Source organism: Heterodontus francisci, chromosome 10 (assembly GCF_036365525.1).
Source record: "Heterodontus francisci isolate sHetFra1 chromosome 10, sHetFra1.hap1, whole genome shotgun sequence".
Classification (NCBI taxonomy): domain Eukaryota; kingdom Metazoa; phylum Chordata; class Chondrichthyes; order Heterodontiformes; family Heterodontidae; genus Heterodontus; species Heterodontus francisci.
Genome location: NC_090380.1, coordinates 104939380 through 104955850, shown reverse-complemented (window position 1 = coordinate 104955850; position 16471 = coordinate 104939380). Strand labels below are relative to the sequence as shown.

At 44.0% G+C, this 16471-nt stretch overlaps 1 protein-coding gene across 3 annotated transcripts in view; it reads left to right on the top strand.

The window, feature by feature from the left end:
- The window catches only part of LOC137374703 (C2 domain-containing protein 2), a 65752-nt gene that overhangs the window by 27798 nt on the left and 21483 nt on the right, over positions 1 to 16471 (top strand). The window contains exons 4-9 of one of the 3 annotated variants that reach the window (XM_068041237.1): positions 1359 to 1406; positions 3770 to 3871; positions 4322 to 4438; positions 6751 to 6892; positions 7758 to 7866; positions 14513 to 14577. In XM_068041237.1, coding sequence (XP_067897338.1) covers positions 1359 to 1406; positions 3770 to 3871; positions 4322 to 4438; positions 6751 to 6892; positions 7758 to 7866; positions 14513 to 14577 — 583 coding nt within the window. Of the gene's footprint in view, positions 1 to 1358; positions 1412 to 3769; positions 3872 to 4321; positions 4439 to 6750; positions 6893 to 7757; positions 7867 to 14512; positions 14578 to 16471 lie in introns of all 3 variants that reach the window. The other 2 variants (XM_068041239.1, XM_068041238.1) reach the window with 2 other exon arrangements.

The window sequence follows — 16471 nt, the reverse complement described above, 5'->3', positions numbered from 1 at the left end:
CCCACAAAAAGACATGCATAACTAGACAAGCGGGTATACATAACAACACCTTTTACTTGAAGGAAGTGAGTGGAGTTGAAGGAGAATTTGTTCAATGTGAGAACAGGTTCAGCCAGGCGGAGGAGGGTGGTGGTGGTGGATGGGGACTGGTTGGACCTCTGTTCAAGGAAGAAGCAGAGAGCCCTCCAACCGTCCTGGTGGGGGATAGAGGTGTAGAGAGATTGGACATCCATAAAGGAGGTGGTTGGGACCAGGAAACTGGAAATTGTCAGAATGACGTAGGGCGTCAGAAGACGCACTGATGTAGGTGGGAAGAGACTGGACCAGTGGAGAAAAGGTAGTCAAGATAGGTTGTTGAAGAAGGCTGTTGAGGCAGTAGAAAGGAAACAGCACAGATTCAGTAGGATGCTAATACAAAAGCAAAACTCTGCAGATGCTGGAAATACTCAGCAGGGCTGGCAAAATCCATGGAGCAAGATCAAATTAGCATATCAGGTTGATAACCTTTTCATTTGAACTGGTTCAACAATTCCTATAATATTTGCACCACACAAGTAGCAGGCAATGACTATCTTAAATAAGAGAGAATTTAACCATCTCCTGTTGATGCTCAGTGGCATTACCATCACTAAATACCCCACTATCAGCATCCTGGGGGTTACCATTGACCAGAAGCTGAACTGGACCAGCCATATAAATACTGTAGCTACAACAGCAGGTCAGAGACTAGGAATTCTGTGGCGAGTAACTCGCCACCTGACTCCCCATGCCTGTCCACCATCTACAAGGCACAAGTCAGGAGTGTGATGGAATACTGTCCACTTGCCTGGATGAGTGTAGCTCCAACAACACTCCAGAAGCTCGACACCATCCGGTACAAAGTAGCCTACTTGATTGGTACCCCATCCACCACCTTCAATATTCACTCCCTTCACGGGTGCACAATGGCAGCATTGTGCACCGTCTACACGATGCACTGCAGCAACTCACCAAGGCTCCTTCGACAGCATCTTCCAAAACTGCGACCTCTACCACCTAGAAGGACAAGAGCAGCAGATGCATGGGAATGCCACCACCTTCAAGTTCCCCTTAAAGCCCCACACTATCCTGACTTGGAACTATATCGCTGTTCCATCACTCGTTGGGTCAAGCTCCTGGAACTCCCTTCCTAACAGCACTATTGGTATACCTACACCCCAAGGACTGCAGCAGTTCAAGAAGGCAGCTCACCACCACCTTCTCAATAGCAATTAGGGCTGGGCAATAAATGCTGGCCTAGCCAGCAAATCCCACATCCCATGAACGAATTTTTAAAAAAAGTCATTGACCTGAAATGTTAATTCTTTGCCTCTCTGCAGATGCTGCCAGACTTTTCTGTATTCGTTCATGGAATGTGGGCTTCGCTGGTAAGGTCAGCATTTATTGCCCATCCCTATTTACCCTTAACTGAGTGTCTTGCTAGGCTATTTCAGAGGGCAGTTGAAAGTCAACCACATTGCTGTTGGTCTGGAGTCACATTTAGACCAGGTAGTCTAAGGATGGCTGATTTCTTTCCCTAAAGGGCATTAGTGAAGCAGAGGGTTTTTATGACAATCTAGTAGTTACATGGTCACCATTACTAATGCTAGCTCTTTATTCCAGACTTGTCTCAGGTTTATTAGTTCAGGGCTCTGGATTACCAGTCCAGTAACATAACCACCATATTACCGTGCCCTGAGTATTTACAGCATTTTATGTTTTATCTTGCTGCGATGTTGCCTGTTATGAGGGAAAAGCAAATACAGTGACAAATGGAAAATTAAGGTTGTTTTCATTCGAACAAATTATGGGTGATTTGATCGAGGGGTTTAAAATTATAAATGGTAGGACAGAGTAGATTGCAGCAAACTATTTTGGTGCCATTTAAGTGCAAGTTGTCCCTTTGCCTGTTTCTCCATCTTGGTCGCTCTATAGACTAATTTTATGTATTAAAAACTACAACATGGAGACAGGTTGTTAGGTCCATCACGAATTCTAATACCCTTTGTTCCCTTTCATGCCTATCTAACTTAATGTTGGCACAGTGCCCATTTCAATCACTAACTTTTTGGTGCTACATTTCACAGCCTCAGAACCCTTGTTACCCCTGCTTACTGTTCTAAATCTCTTGCATTTAATCTTAGATCTATGCTGCCCCTGGAAATAGTTATAGAAAACTGTGCCCAAAGCACTTCAGAAGCATGGGAAAAATTAACTAAGCCACTGAAGGAGTGGGCGAAATCTTAGAGGTGGATTTTAAGAAGGATCTTAAAGGAGAGGAGAGAAAGTATAGATGCAGAGTTCAGGAAGGGAATTTCAGAGCACAGAACCTAGGTGGCTGAAGGCAAAGAAGGGATATGCACTAGAAGCTAGAGTCAGGATCAGAAAGTTTAGCAGTTGTATGGAAGTGGGGTGGGGAGGGGCGGTGGTAGTGTAGCACTGGAGGAGGTTGAGAGATTAAAGAATAGGATGTTGCAGGATAAGATATGGACAGCAGCGTTTCATAACTGAAATTTCCAAAGGCTGGAGGATGGGAGGCAGGGTAGGAAACAATGGGACACTTGAGTCAGGAGAAAACAGATGGATGGATGATTTTCGGTGGCAGATAGGCTAAGGTCGTTGTGGAGCAGATAGTTAGGCAGTCTTTTATGATGGAAGGATGTAGGTTTGGAAGTTCAACTTAAGGTCGAGATTCTGAATAGTCATCTTCAGCTTAAGATGGTGGCCAGGGTTGTGGTTAGCGTTGTTGGTAAGGGTATGGAATTTGTGTTGGAAGCTGAAGATGATGGCGTCAATATTCCCAGTGTTTTATTGAATGAAGTTGCAGCTTATCCAAGGGCGGATAATGGGCAAGTAGTCTGACAGCCGAGATTGAGATGAGTTGGGTGTCATTAGGGTAGTGTATCAGCCATGGCTCAGTGGTAGCGGTCTCGCCTCTGAGTCAGAAGGTTGTGGATTGAAATTCCACTCCAGGGCTTCACAAAAACTACGGCTGACATGCCATTGCAATACCAAGGGAGTGCTGTACTGTGAGAGGTGCTATCATTTGGATGAGATGTCAAACCAAGCCCCCCTCAGGTGGACATAAAAGATCTCGCGGTACTATTTTGAAGAGCAGGGGAGATATTCTCCCGTGTCCTAGCTAATCTGTATCCCTTAATTAACATTACAAAAACTCATTAGCTAGTTATTATCACGTTACTGTTTGTGGGCGCTTTCTATGTGCATATTGGCTGCTGCCTTTCCTACATTACAATACTAATAAATGTAGGTCTCTTTAAACATGCAGAAGCTGCCCCCTCTCCCCCCACTAATCTGGAATGATGTCGCTAAAGGACTGTGTAGAGGAGGGAGTGAAGGTTGGAATCTCCAGGGAGCTTCTATCATCATATTTGGAAGAGGAAGAGAAGCCATTGATGGAGATGACTAAGCTATAATTGGAACCAAGTGAGGCCAGTTCTCAGTCAAGGCAAAAGAGGAGAGGCATTGAAGCAGGATAATGTCTTTGATCATGTCAGATTGTAGAGAGGACGAGCAGTGGGGTTGAGCTACAGTTGAAGTGAATGTAAATCATGATTAGGGCCATGTAAGTGGCAGCTGGACACTGTAAAGTTCACTATATAACTTGGGCCTACTACTCTTACATTATTCTGAACAGGTCAAGCTGCTAGTATGTAGTATAACTGAGTCGTTAATTGGGGTTGTGAAGGGGGGGGAAATCTTCCTTTCATAATTCTGCCTGTTTCCATAGCTAGAGATTCATATTCAAGAAGTTGATGATGTCCAAGTCACATGGAAACTTGTGGATTCTCAAAACTTGAGTTTGAAAGTGACACCATCAGTAAGAAAGGAGGTGAGTAACTGACTTTTTTTTGTTTTACTTTTAATTGTTTTATTGGCTCCCTGAATTTAGAAGATAGGAAGCAGATTCCAATGCACGTTTCGATTTGTCAAAACTGACCCTGATCCTGTTCAAAGCCAAGCGTTTTCCAACTGGGGCTACTGGACCGTGATCTTGAATGACAATCCTATTTCACTTTTTGGACCCTTCCCACCAAGGCCACATGAACTGAAGCCATCTGTCACAATGCAGTTAGATTTCAGCTAGACAGCACAGCCTCGAAACCAAACCATTTGGCTTGGTTTCACTGAATAGGATTCTGATAATCTCAGCATCTACACAGGCTGGGATCTTCTTAAACTTGCCTACTTGAGGGAAGTGACTGGACTTGGTTCTGAACTTGTGCCCTTTGAATCTGACACTTTTAACCATATTCTGAAACCTGGTTCTTATCTGAATTAGGTGTCTGAAGAAGATGCGTACCTGGAGACGATCTACACGATATTACAGGATATGTTGACATCTGCCTCTCCTACGGTCTTACTGAGTTTGAAGGCTGCACCTTTAAAGGAAAGCCAAGTGAGTATGAGGTCTTTCAACCTGCATTGTCTAATTTCTGAAGTGAATATTCACACTGAAGCCCTCACTTATCACTGTTCAGCCTAACCAATTGGGATTATGAATCCCCAAGATTCATATTTGCCTGTAACTCTTTATGCATGTTCATTGCGTAGAATGGATGCAAAATTGTGCTAGATGACCCATGCAATAGAAGTTTCTTTATACACATCCAGCCTGTAGTTATGGACACTGTTTTATTAGCCCTTGTGTATCTGATGAAGCAAAAAGCGCAATTGACTGAAATACGCACTCCGCGTTTGTACAAAAAAAATCAAAGGCCTAATGTAATAACCTTTATAACTAGAGGGCTAGCATATAAAAGGGAAGAAGTTTTGCTACAGCAATACAAAGCCCTGGTTACACCACATCTAGGTACAGTTATGGGCACTGCACCTTTAGAAAGGATGTCTTGGAAGGAATGCAGCGAAGATTCACCAGAATGTCACCAGGACTCCAATGGTTAGATTGAGAAGAGATCATATTAACTAGGCTTGTATTCCTGAGAATATAGAAGGTTGAGGGGTGATTTGATTGAAGTTTTTAGGGTTTGATGGGGTAGATGGAAAGAAACCTTTGCTGCTGGGAGGAGTCTAGGACAAAGAGTCATAACCTTAAAATCAGCTAGACCATTTAGGACAGAAGTTAGGAAACGCTTCTTCATGAAAAAGATGGTAGACATGTGGAACTCCCTCCCACAAAAGCAGCAGATGCTAGCTCAATTCATTTTTAAATCTTGAGATCGATAAATTATTTTGCTAGTCAAGGGTGTTAGGATACGGATCACTGATCTCATTGAATTGTGGAACAGGCTCAAGTCACTGAATGGCTTACTCCTGTTCCTATATAGAGAGAGAATCCTTCTTTAGACCTGAAAGGTAAACATATTTTAAGAGAATGAAGGAGAGGGTGGAATCATAGAAGGAAAAAATATTCTCCAAATATAGGTTGGTTTTGTGAAGATTTTTTCTTTTTCTTTGAAAAGATGAGGAGAGGCAGAGGGGTTTAGGGAAGAAATTCCATAGACTAAGACTGGGTGGTTGAAGGCCTTGTCACCAATATTGGTGGGATGGAATGAGGAAGAGGAGATGTACACAAGAAAGGACAGTTGGGAACAGACAGCAGGGAAATGTAGGACTGGAGAAGGTCACAGAAATGAAATGAGATGAGGCCATGGAGGGATTCAAATTTGAAATGCTGGATGGGCAGCCAATGTAAATTGGTGAAAACAGATGCACTGGGTGAGCAGGATTAGTACAGGACAAGATATCTGTACCAAGTAGATCCAGTAAACCGAGCATTTATGAGTCCAGTTATCTCTTTGGCTACAAAAAGGCTGAGCATGTTTAAGCCCGATCTATTCATTAATGATTCAGCCAGTTGTGTATAAGTTTGATTGCCCTTGAGCACAGGAGAATTAAGATAAGAAGTGTACCAGGGCAACAGCAGCAATGGGAAATGCTGAGTGATTTGGCAGGAGTGAGGGTGTTGAAAGCATTGTGAGGGAGCAGGCAACAGTGGCAGATGGAGTTTGAGTGAATTTGTGAGGGACCTGGGGCTATTTTGTTTTCTTTCAGTGAGTTGGGGTAAGGGTGTTGGTGGAGAAAGGCAGAAGCATGTTTAAAGGCGACAAAGAAGTGGTCATATTATTCTTGCCGATTGAGATCTTGGAGGTGGTAAGGCTGTGTAAGGTCAAAGGGGTAAGAAATAGTGGGAAGGGGTTTGTGATGGGGGCCATTGAATGAAAGAGGCAGATAAGTCATGGGAAGAGAGCTATGGGAGTTTAAGTTGAAATCACTGAAGATGAGAGGGAAGGAAGCCGATCTTTGGATTTCTGTGGGAGGTGCTTGCTTACTATGTGCATTCCCTGCAGAGCAGAGAACTCTGAAGTGGGGTGTCTTAACTGGTAGAAGAAAGATTACGAAGCGTGGAATGGAAAATGCCCTATTCATTAGGTGATGGTAGGTTTGGGTACTTTTACTGACTTTGCATAGATGGAAAGTCTTTCATGTTGAAAATGATCCGTGCCCATCTGCTTTAATTGTATCTGGTTTACACCATACATGACTACTCAATTGCCTCTTAAGGTAAACCACCAGGTTATGGGGATACTGGATATCATTGGGCAGTTTTATTATTTGGTAAGCCATTCTGTACTTGTATGTTCTTTAAACTTAATCATTGTCAGTACATAATCAGCTGGTATAATTTACCTGCGTAAGGACTGATTTAATTCTTGTGCAATTTTTTCCCCCTCCCTCCTTCCTCTTTAGAAGTTGCCAATCCCTCAAAATTTACCAAGTATAGAGTTGCCCTCACAGATCTTCTCACCTCCCAAACCACCAAGAGCTCACGAGCGAAAACTTCTTGTGAAGATCATTAAAGTGGATGATCTGGCTGATCCTGATATTGCAGGTAACCACCTCCAATTAGGTGTCATTTGAGTTCCATAGCATCCTAGCAGGCGGATACTGTGTAAAACACACACCTGTTACACTTGACTAAAATGCTGGTGATATAATGTGACTTTTTCAAGTTGTGCATTACTGTAGCCCTATTGACAACAGTGAATTAGGAAGTTGAGCTATTTCAACAACAATAACAATTTGTATTTATGTGGTTCCTTTCATGTAATAAAACATCCCAAGGCGTTTCACGTGCATTATAAAGCTAAATATGATATCGAGCCACAGAAGAAGATAGCAGAGCAGGTGGCCAAAAGCTTGGTCAAAGAGGTAAGTTTTAAGGAGCATCTTAAAGGAGAAAAGAGAGGTCGAGAGGCAGAAAGGTTTAGGAAGAAAATTTCCAAGCTTGGGCAAGAGATGCCATTTGTTACAATTGTAGACTTGTTTACACCTATGACTTGAATATTAGGACCTTGAGGATATTAATCTTAAAATTGTAGAATTTTTAAAAATAAAGTTCAATGAATAATTAACTTATATAAAATTCTGTTCTCTTGTGGAATTAATTCTAAGCAGTGATGTATTAAATGCTGGAAATACTCAGGTCATGTAGCATCTGTAGAGAGGTAAATAGAATTAACGTTTCAGGTCAATGACCTTTCATCACCCTGATGAAAGGTCATTGACCTACAACGTTAACTCTGTTTCTCTCTCCACAGATGCTGCCTGACCTGCTGAGTATTTCCAGCATGTTCTGTGTTTTTCCTACAGAATTCCAGCATCTGCAGTATTTCGCTTATGCATTAAATGATTTCGGTTTTACAGTCACCATGTAAAATTAGATTTAATGTTCTGAATGTGTTTGGTATTGTCAGAGCATATCCGTCCATACTGTATTGTCGAGTTGGACAATCCAGCGCAGAAAGTCTCCAGCTCGGTGATGAGCAGTATTTCCAACCCCTTGTGGGACCAGCAGTTTGTGTTGTGAGTATGGTTTTTCCACATTTTAAAAGACACTCATTTCTCGCTGTCTCCCGCTTTTCTTGTTGCCATTGTATTACTTCTGAGTTTGTTGAGTTCAAAAATAGTTTTGTGTGAGGTGTCTTTAAATTTGTAATACTCAATCTCAAAAACAACCACTATTTGAAGCTTGATGCATTTTTATACTCTTATCTACAGTTTAAGAACATAGAAATAGGAGCAGGAGTAGACCATATGCCCCCTCAAGCCTGCTCTGCGTTTCAACAGATCATAGATATTCATCTGCCTCAACTCCCTGAGAGATCAAGAATCTATTTATCTCAGCCTTGAATATACTCAACCTTCCACAATCCACTGGGGTAGTAGAGAATTCTAAAGATTCACAGCCCTCTGAGTGAAGAAATGTTTCCTCATCTCTGTCCTAAATGTTCAATGCCTTTTATTGTGAGATGTTTTAGATTCCCCAGCCAGGGAAACAACCTCTCCGTATCTACCCTGTCAAGCCCCTTCAGAATTTTGTATGTTTCCATGAGATCACCTCTCACTCTTCTAAACTTCAGAGAGTATAGGCCCAATTTACTCAGCATCCCATCATGGGACAACCCTTTCATGCCAGGAACCAATCTAGTGTAACTTCATTATATCGCCTCCAAGGCAAGTATATCCTTCCTTAGATATGGAGTCCAAAACTAAGCACAATACTCCAGTTGTGGTCTCACCAAAGCCTTATACAATTGTTGCAAGACTTCCTTATTCCTGTTCTCCAATCCCCTTGCATTAAAAGCTGCCATTCCATTTGACTTCCTAATTACATATTGTACCTGCTGCTAACTTTTTCTGTGTTCCTTGTATGAGTACGCCCAAGTCCCCCTCAACATCAGCATTTAAAGGTTTCATGTCTTTTTAAAAAAAAAAAAAAATTCTGCCTTTTTTTTATTCTTACTACCAATGTGAATAACCTCACGTTTCCCCACATTATACTCCATCTGCCACCTTGTTTCCCACTCAATTAACCAGTCTGTATCTGCAGCCTCTGTGGTTTTGGTTTCTGGGCATTTGACCTATTCAAATTGCCAGTAATGTTTTTTTTTACTCGTTCGGGGGATGTGGGCTTCGCTGGCTAGGCCAGCATTTATTGCCCCTCCCTAATTGTCCTTGAGAAGGTGGTGGTGAGCTGCCTTCTTGAACCGCTGCAGTCCTTTGGGTTAGGTACACCCACAGTGTTAGGAAGGGAGTTGCAGGATTTTGATCCAATGATAGCGAAGGAATGGCAATATAGTTCCAAGTCAGGATGGTGTGTGACTTGGAGAGGAACCTGCAAGTGGTGGTGTTCCCATGCATCTGCTGCCCTTGTCTTTCTAGGTGGTCGAGGTTGCGAGTTTGGAAGCTGCTGTCAAAGGAGCCTTTGAGTTGCTGCAGTGCATCTTGTTGATGGTACACACTGCTGCCACTGTACGCGGTGGTGGAGGGAGTGAATGTTGAAGGTGCTGGATGGTGTGTTAATCAAGCGGCCTGCTTTTGTCCTGGATGGTGTCGAGCTTCTTGAGTGTTGGAGCTGCACCCGTTCAGGCAAGTGGAGAGTATTCCATCACACTCCTGACTTGTGCCTTGTAGATGGTGGACAGGCACTTGGGAGGCAGGAGGTGAGTCGCTCGCCACCAAATTCCCAGCTTCTGACCTACTCTTGTAGTCACATCATTTATGTGGCTGGTCCAGTTCAGTCTCTGGTCAATGGTAACCCCTAGGATGTTGATAGTGGGGGATTCGTGATGGTAATGCCATTGAATGTCAAGGGAAGATGGTTAAATTCTCTCTTCCTTGAGATGGTCATTGCCTAGCACTTGTGTATGGGCACAATTAAACATTGCTTTTATTTTATTTATTGCAGTTGTTTTTCTGGTTACAATACATTGTCATGTCACGCACATTCATACTGTACAGTGTGCAAAGTTCATGTCGTACTTTGAGACTTTTTGCTGTGACTTGGCTGGTGGATGATTTTTGGGGATTGACTCTAGTTAGTGGTGGCAATCTTGTGTAGGAGTATTGCTCTTGTTCATAACTTTGTTTAGGTGAGGTATGTACCTTTTCCCCACATTCAGATGAACTTACAGCTTGGATTAGTACTTGGAACTATGATGTTGCTATTACAGAGACTTGGTTGAGGGAAGGACAGGATTGGTAGCTAAATGTTCCAGGATTTAGAAGCTTCAGGCAGGATAGAGGGGGATGTAAAAGGGGTGGGGGAGTTGCATTACTGGTTAAGGAGAATATCACAGCTGTACTGCGGGAGGACACCTCTGAGGTGTCATGCAGCGAGGCAATATGGGTGGAGCTCAGGAAAAGGAAGGGTGCAGTCACGATGTTGGGGGTTTACTACAGGCCTCCCAACAGCCAGCGGGAGGTAGAGGAACAGATATGTAGACAGATTTTGGATAGATGTAAAGGTAACAGGGTTGTAGTGGTGGGTGATTTTAACTTCCCCTATATTGACTGGGACTCACTTAGTGCTAGGGGTTTGGAAGGGGCAGAATTTGTAAGGAGCATCCAGGAGGGCTTCTTGAAACAATATGTAGATAGTCCAACTAGGGATGGGGCCGTACTGGACTTGGTATTGAGGAATGAGCCCGGCCAGGTGGTCGAAGTTTCAGCAGGGGAGCATTTCGGAACAGTGACCATAATTCCATAAGTTTTAAGGTACTTGTGGATAAGGATAAGAGTAGTCCTCGGGTGAAGGTGCTAAATTGGAGGAAGGCTAATTATAACAATATTAGGCAGGAACTGAAGAATTTAGATTGGGGGCGGCTGTTTGAGGGTAAATCAACATCTGACATGTGGGAGTCTTTCAAATGTCAGTTGATTAGAATCCAGGACCAGCATCTTCCTGTGAGGAAGAAGGATAAGTTTGGCAAGTTTCGGGAACTTTGGATAACGCGGGATATTGTGAGCCTCGTCAAAAAGAAAAAGGAAGCATTCGTAAGGGCTGAAAGGCTAGGAACAGACTAAGCCCTTGAGGAATATGAAGACCGTAGGAGGGAACTTAAGCAAGGAGTCAGGAGGGCTAAAAGGGGTCATGAAAAGTCATTGGCAAACAGGATTAAGGAAAATCCCAAGGCTTTTTATACGTATATAAAGAGCAGGAGGGTAACCAGGGAAAGGGTTGGCCCACTCGAGGACAGAGAAGTGAATCTATGTGTGGAGCCAGAGGAAATGGGCGAGGTACTAAATGAGTACTTTGCATCAGTATTCACCAAAGAGAAGGGCTTGGTAGATGATGAGCCTAGGGAAGGGAGTGTAGATAGTCTCAGCCATCTCATTATCAAAAAGGAGGAGGTGTTGGGTGTCTTGCAAAGCATTAAGGTAGATAAGTCCCCAGGGCCTGATGGGATCTACCCCAGAATACTGAGGGAGGCAAGAAGAAATTGCTGGGGCCTTGACAGCAATCTTTGCATACTCATTGGCTACAGGTGAGGTCCCAGAGGACTGGAGAATAGCCAATGTTGTTCCTTTGTTTAAGAAGGGTAGCAAGGATAATCCAGGAAATTATAGGCTGGTGAGCCTTATGTCAGTGGTAGGGAAATTATTAGAGAGGATTCTTCGGGACCGGATTTACTCCCATTTGAAAACAAATGAACTTATTAGCGAGAGACAGCATGGTTTTGTGAAGGGGAGGTCATGTCTCACTAATTTGATTGAGTTTTTTGAGGAAGTGACGAAGATGATTGATGAAGGAAGGGCAGTGGACTTCAGTAAAGCCTTTGACAATGTCCCTCATGTCAGACTGGTACAAAAGGTGAAGTCACACTGGATCAGAGGTGAGCTGGCAAGATGGATACAGAACTGGCTCGGTCATGGAAGACATAGGGTATCAGTGGAGGGGTGCTTTTCTGAATGGAGGTATGTGACTAGTGGTGTTCCACAGGGATCAGTGCTGGGACCTTTGCTCTTTGTAGTATATATGAATGATTTGGAGGAAAATGTAGCTGGTCTGATTAGTAAGTTTGCGGATGACACAAAGGTTGGTGGAGTTGCGGATAGTGATGAGGATTGTCAGAGGATACAGCAGGATATCGATCGGTTGGAGACGGGCGGAGAAATGGCAGAGGGAGTTTAATTTGGACAAATGTGAGGTAATGCATTTTGGAAGGTCTAATGCAGGTGGGAAGTATACAGTAAATGGCAGAACCCTTCGGAGTATTGACAGGCAGAGAGATCTGGGTGTACAGGTCCACAGGTCACTGAAAGTGGCAATGCAGGTGGATAAGGTAGTCAAGAAGGCATACGGCATGCTTGCCTTCATCAGTCGGGGCATAGAGTATAAAAATTGGCAAGTCATGCTGCAGCTGTACAGAACTTTAGTTAGGCCACACTTAGAATATTGCGTGCAATTCTGATCGCCACACTACCAGAAGGACGTGGAGGCTTTGGAGAGGGTACGGAAGAGGTTTACCAGGATGTTGCCTGGTCTGGAGGGCATTAGCTATGAGGAGAGGTTGGATAAACTCTGATTGTTTTCACTAGAACGACGGAGGTGGAGGGGCGACAGGATAGAGGTTTACAAAGTTATGCGCGGCATGGACAGAGTGGATAGCCAGAAGCTTTTTCCCAGGGTGGAAGAGTCAGTTACTAAGGGACATAGGTTTAAGGTGCGAGGGGCAAAGTTTAGAGGGGATGTGCGAGGCAAGTTCTTTACACAGAAGGTGGTGAGTGCCTGGAGCTTGCTGCCGGGGGAGGTGGTGGAAGCAGGTACGATAGCGACGTTTAAGAGGCATCTTGACAAATACATGAATAGGATAGGAATAGAGGGATATGGTCCCCGGAAGTGCAGAAGGTTTTAGTTTGGACAGGCATCAAGATGGGCGCAGGCTTGGAGGGCCGAATGGCCTGTTCCTGTGCTGTACTGTTCTTTGTATTCCCACCTGCAAGAAGGTGCCTCTACCCTAGTTTGAGCTGCGCAAAGTAAAGATCAAGCCTGTGTATGCATCTTACTCCTGTAGATCTGAGAATTTCCTTACTTGCCTTGATGTGGCTTTAGAATCTTGGAATGGATACAACACTGAAGGAGGCCATTCATCCCATCGTGCCTGTGCTGGCTTTTTCCCCATAGCCCTGCACTTTTTTTCCTTCAAGTATTTATCCAAATCTCTTTTGATGCAAAATTTCATTTTCTATGAGATGACCGATGAGCAAAATATGCTAATATTCTGTGGGGTGATTAACTTAATATTACAGAAAACACCACATTATAATTGAAAGGTTATAAATACACTGTTAGGATTTTGGAAAGTACTTTAGTACTCCACAAAGTTCAAGTAAATCTGAACCCATAGTCATGACTTATTTGAACAGTGCACGTTGTGTGTTTATAAAAAAAAAAAAAAATGTTTTTAAAGTTTGTCTCGCATTTTGTCAGCCTTCCTGTTACTGTCCCTGGGAGAGTTTCTGCTGTTTGATCTAGTGTACGCATTTCTGGTTTTGTTAGAAATGGTGGAGAGTGAAAATGTCACTTCCTTTGTGTGTCCGTATGTGTAGTCATGAGCTTTAATGTCATTCTGTATAATGAAGATTTATTGCGTGTGTTCTTAAATTTGTACAAAATTTGACCAATTGTGAAGAGGGTGCTGGGTGAGGAGAGGAATCCTGATGCAGTTACACAATCCCACTGGGGGGAATATTAACCCCCCAAAAACGATTGGATTTGGGTTGGGTGGCATGTTTCGGGGGGTGTGGGGTGGGATAAAAAACAAAACCTGACCACTTCTGGTTTTTACAGAGGCAGAGCGGGCAACCAACCCGCTCGCAAGAGGCAGGTTGGTCATTTAGGTATTATAATGAGGATGCGTACCTCAGAATTAACCACTATTTTAAATGCAACCATGTCCAGTTGGGCTTCTGGGGCATTGGGGTACCCATCGGCTAAAGGGCGGCAAGGACTACTGGAGTCAGGTGGTTACCTGCTTCACCACCTGTTTTTACCCCATCCGCCCCCCCCCCCCCCCCCCCACCCCAAACCTCCAATCAGACTCTTCTGATTTTTTCCCCTCCCAGCCAGTCCCTCAGCCTAGCTTGCTGTAGCTGTGAGATGAAGAAAAAACTGTTCATCAGGTCTGCCGTTAAATTCGGCAGGACCTGAGGGAAACCTGTTCTTCCTGGTTTCCCTGCCACCCGCCCCCCCCACCCAACCATCCCTCCAACCTGCGCTCTCTCCGCTTCAGAGCTAATATCCAGCCCATTGTCTTTGAATTACAGCTCTTTGAAATATACAACAATTTGCGTTTATATAGCACCTATCCCAAAGGCCTTTGCAGAAGTGTAGACAAACAAATATTGACACCAAGCAAAAGAATGAGACATTAGGCAAGGTAGCCAAATGCTTGGTCCAAGTGAGGTTTTAAGCCAACTGGAAGGAGGTGCAGAGGCAAAGAAGTTTAGTGCTCGGAACTTGGATGGTCGAAGGGCAAAGGAAGTGGGGCTGCACAAAAAGTCAGAGTTAGAGGAAAATAGAATGCTCAGGGGTTTGCAGGGCTGGAGGAGGCATGTGTGGGTCTGTGGGTGTTTGTGTAATCTATTAGGAAATTTTAAATTTGAATGCAAAGAAGCCTATAATTACCGGCTAATTTTATCCCTTTCTTCCCCCCCAATCCAACAGCGAGTTGAGTGCCAAGTCGAAGGAACTTCACATGCAGATTTTGGAGGATGGAAGACCCTCAGAGAGTGCGTAGCTGACAACATCATTGGGTTGTGCCAACTAATTATTTTTGTAATTGAACATTCATCATGTGAGATTAAGTGCTCTGATACATGAAACCATTTAAATTTTACTATTTCTGGGTTAAGTTTTTAAGTTTGTTGCACGCGACTGGAGTGACCTCCAGTTGAGGCTTTTGTTTGTTAGAACAATTCAGTTCATTGTCCCATTTCTGTTCCTATGAAATTCAGCTACTTGAGCATGCTTGGGTTGAATTGTACTTCAACTTCATTTATTTGCCTTTGCTCCATATCACTTGCTAAGATTGCCAAATGAAAAAATATCTCTCTTGAAAATTTCTAAGATATTGACCTGGCCTTTTGGGAGAGGAAGAGTTCCGGATTTCCTCTACCTTTGTGCATTTTTGTTTAAATGTTTTCTGCTTTTTACCCCTAATTTTGATATTCTGTTCCCTTGTTCCGGATTCCCCCATAAAAAGAAATAGTTTCTCTGTATCTTTCCTGTTGACTTTATCATTTTTAAAGACTTCGATTAGATTGCCCCTCAACTGTGTAAAATGGAATAAAAGCCAAATTTATGCAGCCTGTCCTCATAGTTTAGCACTTTAAGCCATGGTGTAATTCTGGTGAGTCTGCACTGTACCCCCTCCAAGGCAAATGTAAGGTGCCCAGCATTGAACATAGTACTCCAGGTGGGATCCAACCAAGGCTCTATCCAACTGAAGCATAACTTCTTCCCCTTTGCATTCCAGCTCCTTTGAGATAAAGGCCAACGTTCCATTAATCTTTTTGATTTGCTTTTTGTACCTATGTTCCAGCTTTTAATAATTTGTATACATAAACACTCAAATCCCTTTTGATCCTCCCGCAGTTCCTAGTCTCTCACCATTAAGATATTCTGATTTGTCTTTCTCCGATCCAAAGTGGCTGAGCGCGTGCTTCCCCAGATTGTACTCCCATCTGCCACAATTTGCCCCATTATTTAATCTCTCTCTGCTCCTTTGTAAGTTCCTGATACCATCTTCACAACTTATTGCACTTCCTAACTTGGCCGGGACTTTACGAGCATAGCTGAGGAGTGGACGCCAGGGCCTGAAGTGGGTGGCGCTGATCTTCCTGACCTGATCCCCGATTACACCACCATCTTGTGACAGCCAGCCAATTAACTGCCAGCTGGCAGTGTAGGGTGGCATGACTGTTCATTGGTTGGAGGCGGGCATTTAGGCAGCGGTCACGGCATCGGCTGCTGTTGACGGATGTTCTGCGCCATCTTTAAAGGGCTACCAGCACTGGAACACGGCCAAAGCCCTCTTTGAGTAAAGCCAGCCTTCCCTGAAGATCCAGCCAGCAGTGCAGGCCTGCTGGAGGGCCTGCCTCCTGAGTGGACAATACCCACGACAGGTGGGCACTCCTGGGGCCACTCTGTCAGAATGCTTCCTCCAACCACCCCACCCCACCTCCTTTCAACCCCCTTTCAGTGTACCCAAGTGCCAGCCTAGCCAGATGTCACTATGGAGGCTTGACCCCAAAGCCCTGGCACTGGAACTCCCCCTCCTCACTGCAGTGCTATAGCCATGGTGCCCCAGCCTTCCTGTAAAGGCACGCGGCGATGACCTGAGCTGCCACCTCGTTGCCCTGATGTACTTGCCGGATCTCTGACACCCTGTGTCCCCTGTACACTTTTTGGGAATTTGGAATGGGCCCATAAAATACCAGTCAATTGCTACTTTTCCATTGCCTGAAATACCTTTGTTTTTCTCTAACCAGTGACATTCCCACTAGACTTGCCACCTGTTCCTTGTAAAATCTGGACCTGTTGTGACTGATGCAATTTTACCGCCCCCACCCCACCTGCCTCCAAGGCCGGCCGTAAAGGGGCTGGAAAATCCTGGCCTTAATG